This window comes from Leucopleurus acutus, assembly GCF_964270905.1.
Source record: "Leucopleurus acutus genome assembly, chromosome: 9".
NCBI lineage: Eukaryota > Metazoa > Chordata > Mammalia > Artiodactyla > Delphinidae > Leucopleurus > Leucopleurus acutus.
The window spans coordinates 16,953,580-16,974,925 of NC_139144.1; the positions used below are offsets into that span (position 1 = coordinate 16,953,580).

Here is a 21,346-nt window from a genome sequence, read left to right on the forward strand (position 1 = left end):
GAGTTCCATAATGGGGATTTTATCTTGCCACATCAAATAACAATGTTGTTCCCAAGCTAGGACAACTGCAAATTACACGTTTAGTACACCTATCTGTGTTTTCAAATAATAAAGAAAATGGGAGACACTGATTTAAGGGAGTTTATAAAATATGTGACAGAGCAACCTTAGTCATTTTCTTTCTTTGAGGTTTATGGTCATAATAAATCTTATGTTACAGGTATGGGTTTACTGACAGTCACCTGAAACCAAATTCTTGTGAGCACAGGACAGACAAAGGTCCCAGGAATGGAGGGACCCCGAGTAGTGATGGTGGGAGTTACCTGGAAGGAGAAAGGGCCTTGCAAAGGTAAGAGAGGAGAGAACACAAAAACTACACCTACCTCGGGTAAGGACAAAGGGTGTTGAGGAGTAGGTTATTTCTAGGTCTTATCTGAGTTTAGAGCATTTCTAGGCTTGCACCCCAGCCAGGACTTCCAAAGATTTCCCTTAAAATATTCAGAACCAAGACTCCAGCTTTGGCACCTCCAAATTCAGACCACAGGAGATCCACGTCATCCTGGCTCTGCCCCACCGCGACCCCCGGCCAAATTAAAGCTGACTGGACTTCAACATGGGCAGTCAAGCTCTAGTCCGACCAGGTAGACAGCCTAAAATGAAAAGGCTCATCCTGACAGGAATGTGAGTTTTGGGGAGTTTGAATTTTAGACAGACATGGAGATAGGGGTAAAGATAGAGATGATGGAGAGAGATAACAGTGGAGAGTTCCTGAGAGGTTCACGAGTTGGGAAGATGCATGGACTCCAAGGAGACAGAATGGAACGTGAGTGAACCAAAATTGTGGGTTAGCTGAAAGTCAACCAACTTGGTAGAGAAGAGTCACAGGAGGAGGCGTGGAAGAGAGGAGACAGGTTATCAGCCACCTGGGAGCAGGGATAGATGCCTGCCTGCTCAGAGGGGACAATGATGCAGCCTGCAGCCTGTGGGCTCACTGGCTGGACTCCGCTGGACTCTCTAATCCCCAAACCTGTCCCGAGATTTCTAACTCCTCACTCCTGTCTGTTTCCTTACAAGAAGACACTATAATTGATGAGACAGCAGTGCATCTCTCTCTCTCTCTCTCTCTCTCTCTCTCTCTCTCTCTCTCGTAAGGATCTGAAGACAATGGGAAAACAATCCCCAGGCTGTGCAGACAGGTTTCCTGCAGGGCTATGTGGTCTCTTTCTCAGGATGCAAAGTTTTTCCTGGATAAAATCTCAGAACAAGGGCTTCCCTGTGTTTTAATTATGCAAGGGAATGCCTCTTGGTGTTGGGGATATACTTGTCCTGACAGAAGCGGACACGTTCTCAAATAAGTTATTCCTTTTGGTCATTATCATCATTTAGAGGCCTGGGGTGGTGAGGGAGATCAGGAGAATTAGTGACGGTGCTTATCACAGTCACATGGCTCCTGGTGACCCTAAGATGCTGGGAGTCTGGAGGACACTGCTGGAGATAGTGGGGGAGGGCCAAATGATTTTGAAAAAGCTCCTTGGAGCAGGCTTTCTTAAACTTGAGTGTGCATAGGAGCCTCCTTTTAAGAACGCAGATTCTGTTCAGGGTGTCTGGGATGGAGCCTTGATAAGATGCTGATGCCGCTGGTCTGGGGACCATGCACAGAGAAGGAGACTGAGATGGGACCCCCGCTGCCTGAGCAGAGAGGAGCTGCTCTCGTGTAACGTGTCAGTAGTGCTCATTAAAATACATGCAGGGATCACGGCCTCCGAGGCTCTGAGAGCTATTCCATGTCACTTGATACGGAACATAAATGAACCGGCTCTCAAGCCCTTTAGTAAAGAGGAAGATACTTGAAAATTTATTCCTGGGATTCCAAGCCATTAAGAAACTGATGCCATTTTTTTTTTTTGTTCTTAGCAAAGTTGTGGCTTTTGAGCTAGAAGGATGCATAGGCTGAAGGACTGGGCAGGAAAGTTGGGGAATAATCAAAGACAATTCCAGTTGGCAGACTTATTTTGCGAATAAAATCTTAATGCTTCACAATGAGGAAAAGGGGAACCATCCAGAACTAAGTGCCTCCTATGGAAACAGGTCCTACTTCAGAAGTGTTGAACATTCAGTCCCTCCCCCTCACACTGACGAATCAAATCTGTCTTGTAAAATCACGCGAGAAGGTGGGCTAGCTATTATATAGGTGGGCAGACTTACTGGTTGTTTTAAAAGATTCTTAAAAGCCTTGGACCGAGGTTCCATTTTCATTGTCTAGAAGCAGGCCATGGGGAAGGGGTAGAGCATTCTACCCTGCCGGTTGTATAAATTTGTGTAAGGACTCCTTCTCAGGTATTATAACCCATTTACAGGAACACCACCCTTGAAAAAGGGTGAGACTCAAAGACTCCTAGGACTGGCTCAGTCTCAAAGTCAATCAGGACCCCTGCAGATGACTTTCTGGCCACCCGCCATCACCCACCATCCTGAGTCCCACTACTTTCCATGACATAACCTGGGGAGCTATACAAGCTGTAGACGCGGCCAAGGGGATTGTTAAGGGCCACAGTAGGTTTCTGAAAGGCGGTGAGATCATCCTTGGGTTGTCTGCTGGCCAAAAAGATGACGGATCAGCATTGTCCTTCAGGTGGCAGACACTGATCTTGGACACCTTGCAGAGATGAGACGTTTTGCTGATTCCCATCCTTATTGCCCTTGGAATTTTTGCAGGATGACCATCTCTTTCCGGTTTGTCTGGGACTTTGCTGGTTTCAACGGTGAAAGTTACAGGCCCCAGGAAAACCCCCAGTCCCTGGCAAACCAGGATGGCTGGTCCCTTTTCGGACTAAGGAGGTCTGGGTGGTGAAGAACTTATGTGGGAAGATATGAAAGGAACAAAAAGCTGAAGGAAACTGGAAGGGAGAAATTTCCTGGACCGTAACAGTAATTTAGGAGTTGGGATTCATTCATAAGGATAGCAAAGAAAAAAGGTGTTTGGAGGAAGAGCTTGAGGGTTAAGAATAACTAGGAAGCTTTTCCTATAACTGACTGACTTGCAGCTGGGAGGTGTTTTCGTAATGACCTCCTGACTTGCCTCCAGCATCATTGAAATTTCAAAGATGGAGACAAAGGGAGAAATAGCCCCTTGTGCTTGTGTAGTAGACAAGAGCTTGACCATCAATTCCAATACTCTTCTGAAGATGAGGCCAATAGGGAAATTGTGTGAGAAGCACCAGGGGATTAAAAAGAGCTAGTACTCTTACTGAAATTACTTACTCAGGATACCAATATTAGGATTCATTTTCTGAAAACAAAGGTGCCAAAAAGAACCAAATTCCAAACTATAAACTAATATTAAATTTGATATTTTTTAAAAAAAGAGAGAAAATTTTGATGGAAGTCCACATTGGACCAGTCACTCATGTTGAACCCTTAAAAATAATCAGGTACTAAAATCCTAAGAACACCAAACCTTAATAAAGAGATAACAAGCCTGGATTTTTGGACTCTGTCTTTGGCATCCACTTTAACCAAGCAGGACTAATTCATGACCTAGGAGCTCTGTGAGCTCATGTTTATTTATAACATTCAATATTCCCATAAGGGCAAATGTTCCAAATGGAAGCCTGCATTTTGATAATGCCCGTTTCTTCATTAAGATTTCATCATCCACCTACATTAAAAAGCCTCTCCCTACATTTTGTTGCTTTTGCTTTCACCTTGTTTATTCCTGCCTTATTTGCTTAATCTTGAGATCCTGGCTTCCCAGGCACTCTCAGATTTGAAACTAGCAAAGTTTGTGCATTAGCGTGTCCCAGGCATGCATGATTTATGAATGGCAGGTTTCTTGGCACAACTTAATGGTATAAGAGAGACTTTGTTTTAAACATTAAAGTGAAAGTCAAGAAGTGGCAACAATGGGTGGGATATTAAAACATAGGGCGTGTAAAGAAGTTTGGGTCAAGAGTTAACCAGGTCTTACTTGGTCTATTCCTTAATCTATGGACTGACACTCTGACCATTTTAATAGGTTATAAGGAGCCCTGACTTATGACCAACTAAAAAAGTACTTTAAATTGTTATTATGAAAACTTGCCCAACCAAACTCTCACTCTGTAAAAAAAAAAAAAAAAACAAAAAATTTAATTGCTAACATTTATATCACTGGAGAAAACAACCTCTTTGACCAGTCCAAAATAAATTTGTCTTCCCTTTTTTTAGGCACCCTCATCATATTCAAGCTCTTTCTCCATCATAATAGTTCTTCCTCTGACAGTCTTTTGTAAATCAGTCTATCAGTCAGTGTTACCAAATCTTTTAAAGAAAAGTTAAAACCTTCGTGATATCAAGAGAACTACTCTTCCTGAGTAGAGTCCAACTCTTATTATATGCCCATGATTACATAAGATAAGAGCTCTACATATGTCTATTTTTCTCATTACAAAATATGACCTCAAATAACATAACTTTTGTTTAATAATTATAACTAAAATATACTTAGTAAGAAAAATAATAAGTTAATTATTCCAAATGATACCTTGTATTTGAAATGTTCCAAACACTTCACACACAAACAAGCAATGTCTAACCTTTCTTTGCAGATGGCTAAAGTGAAGAACTCATGAGATTATAATTCAGGTCCTCAAATAACATCACAATCATTTTACATCTAAGTTTTTGATGTGTCATGCAATGATTGCTCATAAATGCTTCCAGAAGACCTGAAAGGTTTCAAGTCAATATTAAGACATGAGGACTGATAAAGCCCATGGCTTGAGCAAACTCAGGATTCACAGACACCTTGAAAACTTTGCTTCCTACATAAGCCTTTCATAGCCTTTATGGTGGAAGCAGCTCTGAACTACATTCAACATTCAGGGCACTTGTCCACTTCAGAGAGCACGGGCCAGTGGATGGAGCCCTATATGACACAGAGACACGGTGGGTTACCTTGTAGAGTTTGCAGTGGCAGAGTCATAATGCCTCCGGCTGCAGCTGCTGCTACCAGCCCTTGGATGTTGGTGAGATTCGCAGTGGGCAGTGTGAGGACCAGCCCTTGCTGCCCTCCTAGCTGTCCGGCCATGCTGAAGGGGATGAGGACAGGCTGGCTGAGAGCCGGCGTGCCTCCCGGCCTCACACCGGTGACAGCAGAGGCTAACTGCTGGGCCGTCAGAAGTGGCTGCAAGGAAACACAAAATCCCAGCTCACTTTCCAGTGGAACCAAGACATGGGTTGTTAGAGCATTCTTCTTCTACTTAAGCTGGGTCAGAAAGTTCCTGAACAAGTAGCAAAGAGACATGTTCTAGTCCAGAAAAAAAAAGCTTGACTTCTAGGAAAAAAATTGAAATTGTATTTCGTTAATCTTTTTGGAAAATTTCATTTGGTTTGGAAAGCTCAAATACCTTTCAAAGTAATACCCTACACATATATTATTCTTCCATGGATTTTCACTTGATCCTACTCTTATATATTTGAAACTCTCTGCTAATTTATTCTGTTTTTCCAGAAAGAACTCATTGGAATCAGTGGAATTTATTGGTTCAAAAGAGCAATGAAATACTATTTTCATCTATTAAATTAGCAAAAATAATGCAAAAGACTTATGCAACGCTGGTAAGTCTGTAGTGACACCATTATATGGATTTAGGACAGGCGGACTGGCATAAACCTTTTGGAAAGCAGAGTCCGTACCAAGGGCTACAGAAATATTCATCCCCTTTTGACTTAGAATATACTCCTAGGGTATGCTTCTGAAGACACCATTTTTTAAAAAAATATAAATGAATGAAAATATGCATTACATTTTAAAATACATAAATGTTGAAAAACAGTTTGTTATATTGATAGTACTAAACTTAGTAAGATATTATGGAGTCTTTAAAATGGATCATTCTGACACCTCTAGAAAAATAGAAAATGTTTATGAGACTATATAAAATTAACTGGATAATAATTAAGCAAGTGATGATGATCAAATCATTATTAAATGGTAAAATTATATATGTATAATGACAAGATCTAAAAAGGAATATAAAAAAAACAGAAATATTTGATGTGGATAAATTTGAAAAGCTTTAAACAATGTCTTTTGTTATTACACTAACATGCTTTGCCCTGTTAAAATGACATTAAAAACACGTTTAGGGCTTCCCTGGTGGCGCAGTGGTTAAGAGTCCGCCTGCCGATGCAGGGGACACGGGTTCGTGCCCCGGTCTGGGAGGATCCCACATGCCGCGGAGCGGCTGGGCCCGTGAGCCATGGCCGCTGAGCCTGTGCGTCTGAAGCCTGTGCTCCACAACGGGAGAGGCCACAACAGTGAGAGGCCCGCGTACCACAAAAAAAAAAAAAAAAAACAAAAAACCACATGTTTACATCTACTATCCAGTAGCCATTGTTTGATATGGAAAGGCAGCCACATAGGTGTGCACTTCTGGGCAGTAGATGTATCTGAGCTCAGGTATGAGCTCAGGTGGGGGTCTTCAGGATGATGTAGGAAGGATTCCTTGTCCAACCAGGCCAGATGACTGAAAGGGTCACTGATCTTAGCACCCTTCATCCGGGACTTTCATTGCACCCCTGCAGGAGCCATTTAAGATCTAATCCCATGCCCATTTTTCTTCTAGAGGAGCCGATAAAAAACTCTCATTGGGGAGTTTCAACTTTTTTGTTTTTAACACAGAATGATTCTATAAAGTAAGAGGTAACTCAGTGTAGGTATAGTACAAAGCCCAATATTTAATAGCCAGGCACTATTTTAATGTGTATGAACTCTGATGTCCTATCAATGACATACTGAGTTAGTTACTTGTCCAAAGTCACATATCCAGAGGGGTGGGGGGATTCCGATCCAGCCAGGCTGCTCCAGAGCCCATGTTTTACTCCCTCTCAATACACAGAACAGATTTGGAGAAGGGGGTGGCTTTATTTGAAGAATGGGGGATGGCTGAGTCATAAGCTTCAGATTGCTGGCATCATATCACTGCCAGTAGTGATACCATGATGAAAGGGAAGGCAAATGGGCAGTCTTCAGACTGTATGCAGGCCACAGATGTGGATGGTGGGGCCTGCAGCATTTTTTTAATTGAATTCATGGGCTTACAGCAGGGCATCCACTGTCCACTTTGTCCCAGTGTCCCCTGCTTCTCACTGTCTGGGTCTGTCGTGCTATGTTTCTAACCTGGAGGCATTGGAGTTTGTCACCCCTGCTATGTTCACACACACACAATATGTCACGAGCATGAAATTAGAAAGGGTATGGCCTCCAGAAGCTGGTTTCTGAGATGCCCAGTCAAACTCCCTCTAAGTCTCCATAAGAGAGCAGGCATCAACCCAAGCTTTCTGTCTGGAGCACAGAGGCATTCGTGCTCTGAGATGGACTTTGGAATCTGAGGCCATAGGGAGACTTGGCGGGGGCTGGAACAAGAAAGTCAAGACCAACTCAAGCTGCAAACTTGCGTTTTCAAGCCTGCAACTGATGAGCCCTAAAGTGCTGAAAGTGATTAATTTCCTGGAATCACAATGACAACCAAAGAGAGAGAAAGGCTCAAGGATCAGCTTCTTTTTCTATAAAAGTGGGTGAACTCTGAGAACTTCACACTAAATGACAGAGGTTTAAAAAAAACAAAAAAAAAGCCCAGCCTTTTACAATTGTGTTGTACATCTCCATATAACCATACCAGGCTGCAAAAAACAAATATTGGACTTTAAAAAATAATGAATGTTATTTCTTTATTAATGCAGGAGCTATATATGATGTACAGTATTGTCAAACCCAATAAGCTGAACTTGCATGAAAATTGCATTAACTTTTTTGTATTAAATCACATCTTGTATTTCAAAAACGGCTATAGTAAGGTTGAAATAACTTAATTTTCTTCACACTCCAATCATTAAAGTTTTACTTTCCAGAAAACTGCATGATAACCAAAAGCACAATCATAGTGGGTTTTAAGAAGAAAAAATGTTTCCAAATTATTAAAATCAACATTCCCTTTAAAAAGAGAGAAGAGGGGGCTTCCCTGGTGGCGCAGTGGTTGAGAGTCCGCCTGCCGATGCGGGGGACACAGGTTTGTGCCCAGGTCCGGGAAGATCCCACATGCCGCAGAGCGGCTGGGCCCGTGAGCCATGGCCGCTGAGCCTGCGCGTCTGGAGCCTGTGCTCCGCAACGGGAGAGGCCACAGCAGTGAGAGGCCCGTGTACCGCAAAAAATAAATAAATAAATAAAAAGAGAGAAGAGTTCTGCTAACATTTTTTTTCTTGATGGTATTTAATAAATAATGTAGCCATATAGTTTCCCATACAAAAAATTATCACCGTCTTTGCTCTGTTGGAGTTAATTGGTTTTAACTCATTATTATTTATTTGGTTATTTATATGGTTAAACCATCCTACATGCAGCAGTTGAGAAATACTGACCTGTGGCCCAACCGGGAACGGGAGGTGGGTCTGACTGGCCTGCTGTTGTTCAGGGGTGCCTGGGTCTGACAGCGCCGGGTTTCCTCTGGCCCCTGGAATTCAAAAGAGAAACGCACCCTTAATATAAGATCCAGAATGGGAACTGCCCATGACCCCATTTTCCTGTGATGTCACATAGCATTAAGGCACAGATGATATGCCAGAGTGCTTTACCAATAGCCCCAGTGCTCAAATCACTTGTCAACTGCATACATTATGCTAACGGACGTTCGGGATGGACCAAGTCATTCTAGGAGGGAGAAGGCTGTGACAGCACAGAAAGTGACACCATCATCAGTCGCACTAATAGGCTTGCATTATACATCAGTTTGCAGGGGGTGTGCCAACATGGCCCCGGTGTGGGAAACTGCATCCTTTATGCATAGGCGGGCAACAGCTAATCTAATTTCCCAAAGCCAGAGAAAGCACGATCTCAGACACGACCAAGCACATCTATATTATCCCTTAATATGGCTTCGTACCCTTAAGCCCTTTCTCCATACACACTTCAGGTACTGAATCTTATGGATGAGTTTTCCTAAAAACAAAGCCTTTTTCTTTTCTTTTGTTAAAAATTGAAGTATAGTTGATTTACATTGTCATGTTAGTTTCAGGTGTACAGCACAATGATTCAGTTATACATATATATATATATATATATATATATATATATATATATATATACACACACACTTTCTTTTTCAAATTTTTTTCCCTTACAGGTTATTACAAAATACTGAGTAGAGTTCCCTGTGCTCTACGGTAGGTCCTTGTTGGTGGCTCCTTATGTCCTAAAAAACACATGCATCTCCCTAAGCAAATTTCCTGGGTGCTAACTTACCCCCACACTACCCCCAGGGATCCCCCCTGTGGTGAGCATAGACAATAATGTACTTCCTTTGCTAGAATCCTGTTGGATGCTAAAGCGTGAAAAATGAAATTCCACCAAAACAGCAGAACTTTCAAACTTTCTTAAACATTATTGTTTCTCTGTGTGTGCTCATGTGCTTTGTTTCAGGACAAACCATAGAAGGTGATACAGTGGCAGTAACAATAAATATATAAATAAATAAGAAGCAAACAAAGCTAGCAGCCATCTTTGAGGGGTCTTAGTTGGTAGCTTTTGTTTTCTTGGTGATTGAAATCTAATTCCAAGCCATCCTTAACAAGATCCTCTTTCCTGATGTTTGTCCTATGAATAGCAAGTGGAAGACAATTCAAACCTTGTTTACTGGCGTGCCATGGATGACCAAGAAAAAAAAGATATGATTCTGTCACACTTATAAATTTTAAAGAAGGTATTATTAGCTCATTTAAAACAAATTCTTCTATATATTCTCCAAAGGGACAGACTTATAAATAATGGAAATGTGGAGAAAAATACTTCAGCACATTAAGCTACAAATAAAATTGACTGCTACATATTATTCAATTGACTTCTATCTCCACAGCCGCGTGTCAATCATAACAGCATTTTATAATAGGATTAAGCAATAAATGTGCAAAGCCATTATGCAGAAATCTGAAAATCTGATTAATTTGTAATATTTTTTTGTGCCGAAAGTCAAGAATGGACATTGCTTGGGGAATACTTACAAGCATTCTATTGAAATTTCTAAATTGATTTGGAACAAACTAATAAAAACACAGACTTGCTGACATTTTATAAAGTGAATTCTGTCAAAATACGTTTGGCATTTTAATGATCGCTGTCATTTAATAACAAGGGTAAGATGGCCCATCATAAGGTGCCCACAACTTCCCCATAACATGCAGGAGACCTTTCTTCTAAATTTTTTATATTTGATTTATTTATCATGCTTGAGTAGCAGGCCATTTTAAACTGGGAGGTGCATTATGCAGTGTAAATCTCACAACTTCAGTTCTTACAGACCCAAGTCCTATTTTGCCTTAGAATTCTCAGAAGAGTTTTACTTTTATAGAGCTAACCAGGTCCCAAAGTGATCTTTTGGTCAATTAACGTAAATTCTCAAATGGTTAAAAATCTGCTTTGGTTTAGTTTATGAAAATGTTTTAAAAAATTGGTTTGTTCTTTATGCTTGCCAGACATGGATTTTTATGTCTGACTGTGAAAAACTTTGACAACGCACAGAGAAAGAAAAATCTTTTTACACAATTAAAAAACATATATCTTAATCAAAAAATTTTTCTATACTATGCCAGGCCCTTCTGTCTCATACTTCTTTCATGCATACCAGGCTCACTTTTTGATTCTGTTCCTAATGACACATCATGGTAATGTTTGGGATCTGTCCCATCCAGGCACTGTGTCAACAAGATTGTGTCTTTGTTACCTGTAACTTGACACAGATTACATTTGCTTACATTTTATTCTCTGTTGCTGGAGGCTCTCACCAGTGCACAGCAGCTTGTTTTGAGGCTGGTTATCCTCAAAAACCATGTTCAGTGCAGTCCAGGGCAATTCCATTACAATTTCATGTGTAAAATGAAGTCTTTCACAGGCTCTAGAGGAGATTATGTATGCTCTCCTGCCTGGATCAAAAAGTAATGTTTCTTCTTAATGCACATCTCCATTTTCCCCAAACACATGTATCACACTTAACCTCGTAAGACCATAAACTAATCTGTCTGGGTCATAAGGCGGCTCCCAAGTCAGGGGCCTTCTCAGAGCCAGAAGGGGGATCCAGTAATCAGAATGAATAAATGACGTTGGCTAAGAGTTTCAGAGAGCTCTGAAGCAGCGCTCAGCCGTAAGTTAGCAGAGAATTTGAGGTTAGGTACAGGCACAGATACGAAAATGTGAACTTAAGTGGGTTGGGCAGGTTCCTCCTGATCAGAGTCCTAGGAAATATGCTAGGAGATCAAGGAGATCAAGGAAGCCCAGAAAGCTCTCTGTGGCCTGTTCTGAATTTAAGAGTCTAGGCTTTTCAGGCAGCAACTGTGAGCTCCTGTGTTCACTGGTTTACTGCTTTATGCCCAGCTCTTAATGTAGGCATCATTCACGTTGATTGAATATTCACTCAATGGAAATAGAGGTTGGGCTTTTAATTGGGGGCTGGTATAATTCCTTTAAAATAGGTATGGGCATCCACTTCACTAGTTACTCTTATTTAGCATAAACTTTGGAAATTATCTCTAAATTATTAGCTTCTTAGCAAATTCGACTGTAATTCTGATTTTTTGTTTTGTTTTTAAAATTTTTATTGGAGTATAGTTGATTTACTTCAATGTTGTGTTAGTTTCAGGTGTACAGCAAAGTGAATCAGTTATACATATACATATATCCACTCTTTTTTAGATTCTTTTCCCATATAAGTCATTACAGAGTACTGAGTAGAGTTCCCTGTGCTATATAGTAGGTCCTTATTAGTTATCTATTCCAATTTAGATATTAAAAGCAGTTTGGTGTACAGGTTAAAAGCAAGCACTCTTAAATTTGAAACTTTCCTTGCATTGAGATTTAGCCCTGCCCCTTAACTAGTTGGATGAACTTGGGCTGGTTTTCCAGTTTACTTATATATACACTAGCTTCCTCTTGTAAAAACCTGGGAAAATAACTGTATGTCATTCATAGGGTTGCTATGGTGAGGATTAAATGAGCACATATATTTGTAAATGTCTTGGAACAGTGCATGCTTGTCACAAAAGTGCTCTTTCTCTTGACTACCATTAGTTAAAAAGATTTAATTTATATTTAATACAATATTTAGCATTGATTTGATTTGCCCATCATATTTACCTGCCCCAAGTAACTCACCACAAACGCCCATGCCGATGTGTGTTGTCCGTGTTTCCTCACACACCACCCTAACTGTGTGCTCTGTACCATCTGATAAATGTTTGGATCTGAACTAAATGGTCAGGTCTTTAAAGAGCCGTTGAAGTGAGATGTGCACGGATAATCCTTCCTTTAGTCCCTGGTAGCATGACCAGGTAATATGGCACAATGATACTGGCAATTTGCTCCCAAATTCTCACCCAGACCATAGCTTAGACCAGCAGCTCTTACCCAGGCCTATGAATCAGAATGGTCTGTGGAGCTTCCTGAACACACAGAGGTTCACATCCCTCATGAGGCTACTTTCAGAGCATCCAGAGGGTGGCTCATGTGTACGTTTTATAAAACTCCACTGGTGATAGAAGACCATGGGGAGAAAACAGTGGCTTACATGCTGCTCAGGCAAGTATGAATCTCCTCTGCACTGAGGATGCCATGTACAATTAGTTTTACGACAGCAGATGGGTCATCAGCCAGCATTACTCCCTTGGTCCTCCAAGCTCCTCTACCTGGAGCATTCTTCCATCGTAATCCTGGTGGCCTTCTAGTTTAGCAATCTATGTCAGATGCATCTATTTTGTAATATTCACAGGTACTTCAAGGAGTAAAAACTGATTTTAAAAGGGATCGTAAGGACTTCCCTGGCGGCCCAGTGGTTAAGACTCTGAGCTTCCACTGCAGGGGGCTCGGGTTCAATTCCTTGTCGGGGAAGTTCCAAATGCTGCTCGATGCAGCCAAAAATAAATAAATAAAAGGGATCATTAAAAAATTTAAAATAGCTACCTTACATTTATTTCTTTTCTCGCTTTATAAGTAGCACTTAATGAATGTTGTTGGCTGAAAAGCAAAGGTATTAGTCTTCTATAACGTTTACAGTTTTGGATCTTCATTCAGTTTTTTTCCATTATCAAAATGTATTAATGGGTTTTAATTTTTTTAATATATTTATTTATTTGTTTATTTATTTTTGGCTGTGTTGGGTCTTCGTTGCTACGTGTGGGCTTTCTCTAGTTGTGGCGAGCAGGGGCTACTCTTCGTTGCGGTGCGTGGGCTTCAGGAGTTGTGGCACGTGGGCTCAGTAGTTGTGGCTCACGGGCTCTAGAGTGCAGGCTCAGTAGTTGTGGTGCATGGGCTTAGTTGCTCCACAGCATGTAGGATCTTCCCGGACCAGGGCTCAAACCCGTGTCCCCTGCATTGGCAGGTGGATTCTTAACCACTGCGCCACCAGGGAAGCCCTGGGCTTTAATTTTTGAGTGCTTAATTTAAAAGTAAATAATAAGATGACCAAGAAATTAAAATAAATAAAATAAAATAAAGTAGCTATATAATAGAAGTCACTTCTGTAAACACAGGGACCCCTGATAGAAGTCTGCTAAGGAAAGGATAAGTCATAAATGTTGGAGACACTGAAAGACTGATTAGGAGTTCAGCTGGTACACTGCAATGAAACTTAATTTTAATTGCTAAAATGCCTGCTTGTCAGAGCATTGGTTCATTCGACACCATCTTTCCAGTGTTGATCTTGTATGCAAAATCTGCAAATCTGCTGGCGGCCCTCTCTGCTCTGGAGAGCCTGAACTATCTAGGTAGCCGGCGTGGGGGCAGTGATACCCTAGGCCCCTGCTCCTCTCTTTAGTAACTTCCTGATTGGGGGAGCCTCTGAAGTTGCACCCTGCCCCCCACCAAGTCAAGGTCAGAGTTCCTGAATGACCATCACTGCATTCCTCATAGTAAGTTAGTTTTCCTTTGCAAATTAAAACAATTTTCTTTTTGTATAAGAGTTTTGGATTAACTGAGGCAAACAAGACTCAGTACCTCTTAGCAACTCTAAGAGTGAAACAGATGTGCACTCCAGGATAGAGTTTTAAATGCGACCCCCTCCACCATTACCCCTTGCCCACACCTGTCTTTTTGGAGTTGACTCTTCCAAATAAGTCATTTTAAGAAACAAATAGAACATTTTTAATCCTGAGAGGGCATACTCCTTTCTGGATCCTTACCCCATTGCCTTTGCAAAGAGGATATAAGGGCTGGGGCAGATTGAGGAGAAAACAGACTTGCACATATGAATGGCTCATCGGAATACACCAGTTCCACTTTCAGTTGGCCATCCTCCAATATTCAGTGCACGAGATTCCCTCATTAACGACCAATGCATTTTTAACAAATCGATTCTTCAGAGGGAGAGTTTGGGTTTCTGTCCACTATGCATTAGCACAAACGATCACAAGAAGGTCACAGGGATCCCTCAGCTTTTTCTGGTATCTATACCTTTCCTACCCACTGTTTGCTGTTTTCACTGGGGAGTGAGGTGAGGCAGAGGTTGCTTATTATCAGATGGACAGTTGAATGCATTATTATTTCATGTTGGGCATGTGAACCCAGCTAAGTGGGGCAGAAGACCCCTCTAAATTAAACTTCCCTTTCTTTCAATTTCTTCAAGATTACTAAATGCCAAGGAGGGAATGGAGGTGTCCATAAAATTCAAAGTCATTGCCACTGTCTGCCATTTTTTATTGCCCGTTGAGATTTCTTTATGATACTGGCCACACATGTATTTACGTCCAGAACACTATACAGACCCCTGGTGGAATTGGAGACTCTAAAGAGATAAGCCACACTTGAAAATTAAACATTCATTAATTAACTTAGGGTTTGTGCATTTTTGCAAGTTCTGTTGTCAAGTACTTGTAACCTCACCCATTGAGGCCTGTAGAACAGTAAGCGTCTGATGACATTAATGGGAAGAATGGATTCCTTTATTCTTCTAGCAGGTGACTTATCTGGCCTTTGATGGAGGGAAATCCAGTTATCTTTGAGTGAGGGGTCTAGGTCCTCAGTGGTTTTATTTTATTTTATTTTTTCTTTGGTGGTTTTAAATGCTGATCTTTATTTAAAGGCTGTACATAGGCATTAAAAGTCAAAGGGAGATTCGAGATATCTAGATAAAGCAGAACAAAAATCCTTTATTTGGACTTGGTTATCTGAAGGTGTTTTTGTAATATCTACCAAAATTATTCAGTGTTTGCTTCAGCCCTCCATGTAGACTTAGTCTATATGTGCTCTGGAAACCTTTAAAGACGTTTTTTTCTCTCAAAATTTCCTATATCTCCCTTCAGTCTTCCTCCAACAATTTTTTATCATTTGTTTTCACATCCATCTCATAAAAGCAGAGCTGAACTCCTGCGATATCCAGGCCAATAAAGTTCTCAATTTCTGTAAATGCTTCCTCTCAGAAAAGAGATGAAAAAAGAGACAGTCATCAAATATACTTAAGCAAAATTCCACGACACACTGTTGGCACGTGGAGAGCTTTGGGGTACGCATCAATGCTTGAGCACTGCTGTGTCTACAAGAGTATAAATTCTTTCAGGGCAAAGATTCTTTCTCACTCACCTTTGTATCTCCTGCAGGTCAGCTCTGGGCCTTGGCGTGTGTGTATGTATGCATATATGTGTGTACGTATATATTATGTATGTACGTTGTTGTTTAGGTAAGTTGTTCTTAAAATGTTGGAGATGTGTATCAGAGTGTGCTGAAACAATTTAGAAACAGATTTTAAACCACCTGAAAATGATTTGTCTCATTTTTAAAATGCCCTTCTTGATCTAAGAAGCTTTGCTAATATCAACACACTTCTCCCAGGAAATGGACACTTCCTCTGACAAGGTCATTGCTAGGGGCCACGTTCAACACTGCACTGCATCCAGGGATGAAGTCCTTGCTGTCAGCCTACTGATAGGACCCTGCTACGGGCCCCCTGGACACAAAGGTCGTGTAGACCCTGTGTTTTTATGCCCATGCAGGGAGCTTGATTCTACGCTTCATCTATGCTCAAATTTACATGAGGGCTGGCTACATAATTTATGGGGCTCAGTGCCAAATGCAAGTCCAAGTCCCTAACGTGGGGCTGGGAAGTCAATATCCCCCTTCCCCAGGGCTGCTGCCTTAATCCACGGCAGATGGGTGGACTCAAGGGATTGCAGCCTCCTTGCTGGGCTGCGCTGGACACCTGGTTGGGATGAGTTGCATGCTGATCCTATGACTCTCTCTGCACCTGAGTCTAGAACACTGAGAAGGGCAGAAGGGAGAAGGTGACAGCTGCACTCCAGCTTCTGGGGGTCCTGGGGCACCCAGGGCAGAGAGCAGGCAGCTGTGAATTGCCCTGTCCTGAGAGGTAGGGAGGTAGTGGCTGGACCGCCAGAGGCTCCAAGCCTCCCTGCCTCTGACCCCACGCTCTTGTCGTCCCATTGGGCTTGACCCACAAAACACAATTTCAAAGATAAATTATTAAGAATCTCAAGATGGTGATCTCAGAGCCTTAAATTCCAAACATGGGACCCTGCTGGGTGGCGAGCCCTGTGTGCCTGCAGTGGTTGATGGCCCATGAAGCAGGCCCTGCCCAAGGGACCTTCTCATCAAGGGTCCTCAAGTTTTAAAAATTGCACGTAAACCTACAACTCTTTGAGAGCCATCTTCCAAATCAGTGTAAATTCTGATAAGAGTGTTTATGTCTATAGACGAATTTAGACATGGCTTGTTTTCCCCAACAAGAAACCAAACTTACACATCATCATGTTATTATCAGTGACCACATTTGCTGGAAAAGTAAGATAAAATTTTTTTTGTTTTCTATCCATTCTCAGTTACCTGTCCCTAAAATGGGGAGACAAAGCATGAATTCCTTAAAAGAAAAATCATAGAAAAGATGTCTTTTCTTTCAGTTGTAGACCTGATTTACTAACAATGTTACACTTTCACTAACAATAAACACAGATTTTTTTCCCTCCTGACCAGCTGCCAAGTTTGACAACAAGGGGATGAGATCAAGACACTCTCCGGTGGAATAACGGACCTAGTTTTAAAGTCCTCTCAATTTACCTACCCATGGTAAAACATGCAAGAATTACTGAGAACTGACTTTAAATATGCTTCAAAAATGGTCAAAGCTGATAACTAATCTGCTTTAAAATTGTGTGTGTGTGTGTATGTGTGCGCGTGCGTGTGTGTGCGTGTGTGTGTGTGCGCGTGTGTGTGTTGGGGTAGGAGGATGAGGTGGAAGGGAGGGGAACTAGTCCATTTTTTCTTACCTTCGTTATAGTAACAGGGGTGACAAGCTGTAGGGTAGAGGTCACTGTGATTCTTTTTGCAATAGCCCAGCCTCCAGCCTCTTATAGCAACACTTGAGTTTGTATCTAATATCTGCAAGGCTGTCTTTGAGGCCCCCCAGACCTACAGAGCTGCACCATCAAAAGTCTCATTATGAGTTTTTAAACTGTTTTCAGTTTATTGAGGTTCTTAGCTGAGCAGCCCCCAATGCAGGCAGACCCCAGAGACTCTGTGGGTCCAGTTCCAGACCACCACAACAGAGCAAATGAAGTGAGTCACAAAAATTTTTTGGTTTCCCAGTACTTATAAAAGTTATGTTTACACTATACTGTAGTCTATTAAGTGTGCAATAGCATTACGTCTAAAAAAGTGTACACACCGTAATTTAAAAATACTTCTAAAAAATGCTAACCATCATCTGATAACACAGGGTAGCCAAAAACCTTCAATTGTAAAAGAAAAAAAAAAATGCAGTAACTGTGAATCATGTTAAAGTGAAGCACAATAAAGCAAGGTGAGCCTGCAGATACCTGGACCCCAAGTCTGAGAAGGAGGTGAGGGTGAAATAGAGAGCGCTGCATCGCGGTTACATGAGCTCAAATTCCTGGCTTAGACTGAAGTCAGCTGGAAACCACAGTGATGTATGTTTCCCCTCTTCTCCAAGACCTACATGCCTTCAAAAGGTCTGAACTCTGCACAACCTTTCAGCAGCAAGGAGGCTGCTGATTTGACGTTCAGAATATGATTTAACCGTGAGCCACAACGGAAGAAATCATTATTTCAATTGGAAATGATGGCCTCTGGGTGCAGTCGCTTCTGATAACATACGCGGTACAAGATCTCGGAGACCCTCAATGCAGAAAGCGTGTGGCCCTCGATCCGCGGTGACTGCGAAGAGCAGGTGATTAGATCATCACAGGCTGTTAACTTTCCCAGACTTTGAGACTTCACAGGGCAGTCCAGTTAAAGAAGACCGTTAATGACCATGCGAATAGAAAGATCTCGGCATTTCATTTTGCCAAGTAAAAACATTTTTTTTAACTGCCATGCTCTCTCACGATCCTACAACAAAGGTATTTTAAAGCCTTTCTCCCATACCAAAGAATGTGTTCTCTGTTTAAAGGAAAATCCTTTAAATTGAAGCAATTCAGACTAATGAAAAACTCATTGCATCGGACTTTTTTTTTCTCCTTCTCCCTTTGCCCAGTGTCTGCTTTTTTTTTTCTCCTTCTCCCTTTGCCCAGTGTCTGCAGAGGGACACTGGTCTGTCACAGAGCATTCAGGAGCTTCTGGTCAACCTGGTAGGATTTGAGGAATCACAGCAGCCCTCTCCTTTCACTCCTCCAGGCATAAGAAATATCTGACCAAACACTCCTAAAATGTTTCTTCTTTCGAATAAATAATTCCTCTTTTGCCTATCCTTTTGTAGAGACATCAGTATAATTTTCTTTATATATAAAGTTCTATGTGCCAAGTAATACATTAATTACTTTGCATATATTATCAACCCTTACAAAAACCCTGTAGGGTGTTTATGATTATTATGTCCATTTATACAGGATACTAAGCTTTATTACTCACATACCTAGTTAGTGACAGAGGTGACTATATCCCAGGCTATCCGATCGATGGAAGGCCCACATCTGCATCAGCTAGACTGCTCCACTGCTCAAATATTTTATAAGCATTCACCAAATGCTTACTATGGGCCACTTTGTTTAGTATTTTGTCTACATTTTCTCATTAAATCTCCAAAGAAGCCCTGTGTTATCAGGATTATCATTCTCCTTTTACAGCTGTGGAAACTGATGTTTAAACGGCTTAAACAACTCACCGACAGTCACACAGTTAATGAACAACAGCACTGGGATTTGAACCAAATTCCATCCAACTCCAACACTTACACTACCCTAGGTATCAAATGAAATGTTCCAGGGAGACAGAACACAATAAATCCCACACCATGACAGAAATTGTATTTTGGGGATATTTTCTTCTGTACCCAGTGAACCCTGGCTCCGGAGACCTCTAGTTTTCAGGTCTGGGAGGTGGGTGATGGAAAAAGGAAAATGGAACATGATGGGAGGAGACAGGCTTCTCCTGTGCCCCACTTTTTCCCCAGCCATATCCTGACCAGTTCCTAAGAAGTAAGCACTCCGGTCTCCTTTAAAATAATGTTCGTAATGAGCAGAATGACAGCCGGATTTAGTTTAGGGTCTCCATGTGATCTCTGGACCAGCAGCATAAACACCACTTGGGACCCTGCTAGGAAGGCAGACCTGCGGGTCTCAGCCCACCTGGGTCTCAGACCCACGGAATCAAAATCTGCATTGAAAGAAAATCCCCAGGTGATTCATACTCACAGTAAAGTGTGAAAAGCACTGGTTTTGAGTTTACAACTCTTTTCCTCCCTCCCTTCCTTCCTTTCCTCCCTTGGGTGGCATTTAAAGTGTACATGCACCTAAAACGCCCAATTTTTAGCAGACATTGGCAGTGGACTGTTACATCCTTTCTCACAAAAGTCAGGCGGGGGCAGGTGAGAATGTAGGAAAAGCAAACGTTCAAGAGGCACACTCTCAATCACAGTAATAACCCTGGAGCATGTCTCACCCCGTGCAACCCGGTGGGAGGACTCCCAGTGAAGAGGTTCACAGTGGGAAGTGCTGTTCCTACATTCTTAAAGGGAAGCATATTTATCCTTTTTAAAACACAGCAAAACTGATGCCAAATGTAGCCCAATACCCTTGCTCTGTGATTTATGATGATTTTCCTGACACTTTCTCCTTCCATACCCATATCTCTGCTTTTCCATGGTGAGGGCCCATGAAGATAAGAGTCTGGCCTCTCTATTTCAGTTATTTACCCTGAGAGTGCCACATTCTTTGCAAAAGTAGCCAGAGTGCCACTTTAGAAAGGGGGGATAAAAATTTTAAACCCCTTAAAGTTGAAATAAAATTGCATTTCTACACAGATACTCTGAAAGGGTAGAATTTGCAATCACTCTTGCATGCAACTAAAGATTGGTGAAAGTGGGGTCACTTAGAACTTGACAAAGGACAGGAAGGAAATACCCCCAGAGGAATTACATTGCATGAAACTGTACCATCACACCTAGTGAGCAAGCCGTTACAGTAATGAAGCTTCTATGACAGCATGACAGCACAAGATTGTGCAGGAAGAAAAGGATGTCACAAACTCACTGTGTACAAAATGCCAAGTGCTGCAAAACCTTCTTTGGAGATGGGGTAATGAAACGCTGCATCTGTAATAAGATTAAGTAGATCTAAAATATAAAAACTCAGACTAATGACCCATCAATAGATTGCTGGTTAGATTTCCGCACCCCCCACCCCCGCCGAGAATTGGTTATAAAAAACCAACCAGCCAAACTAGTCCAATTCATGTGTCTCTGACCATTTTTCTCTCACTTAGCCTATTTATTTCTTAGCATTACTGTAATTGAAAAAGTATCTATTGCTAAAAGATGCTATTAACTTGAGTGCATTCATAGAGTGTTCTATCACTAATAGACTTAGGTCATATTCTTTTATCCGTTTAGCAAAGCATTATTTTGTTGTCCTCTTGTTCAGAAGATTTTGTTCCGCTTAAAGTCAAATAGAACAAAAGCTTCACAGAACTTGTTCAGATTGTTTTTTTATCATTATTTTAACTCCATTATATGACAGGATCAAATGCATAGCAATTTCCATTTGTTATATTAACTTATTTTTGGATCTGTGTCAGAGCTCATTATAAAAATTATGCCTACGAAACATGACTTGGACTCAGATTATAACGGTAAGGTTCTAAGTCCAAATACTTTAAAAATCTACTTCTTGAGTTTACATTTGGCTTTAGAACGGTAGCGTCCGCATTGAAGTATAAAACAGTGCCAACCGCTAACTCAATAGTGAAAAGGTGACATAGTGGAAGTAGCGCTGTCCAGTCAGTTAAAAATATATACCAAATCTAGGATGCTACAGATGTAAAATTCACGAATATTTTATGTTGCACTAAGAAAGAAAACAAGTTGCTAAT

At 41.3% G+C, this 21,346-nt stretch overlaps 1 protein-coding gene across 2 annotated transcripts in view; it reads right to left on the reverse strand.

Moving 5' to 3' along the window:
• The window catches only part of POU6F2 (POU class 6 homeobox 2), a gene marked incomplete at its 5' end in the record, with an annotated part of 451,958 nt that overhangs the window by 244,428 nt on the left and 186,184 nt on the right, over positions 1–21,346 (reverse strand). For both annotated transcript variants that reach the window (XM_082846261.1, XM_082846262.1), the window contains 2 exons: positions 4,936–5,164; positions 8,401–8,492. In XM_082846261.1, coding sequence (XP_082702387.1) covers positions 4,936–5,164; positions 8,401–8,492 — 321 coding nt within the window. The remainder of the gene's footprint in view (positions 1–4,935; positions 5,165–8,400; positions 8,493–21,346) is intronic.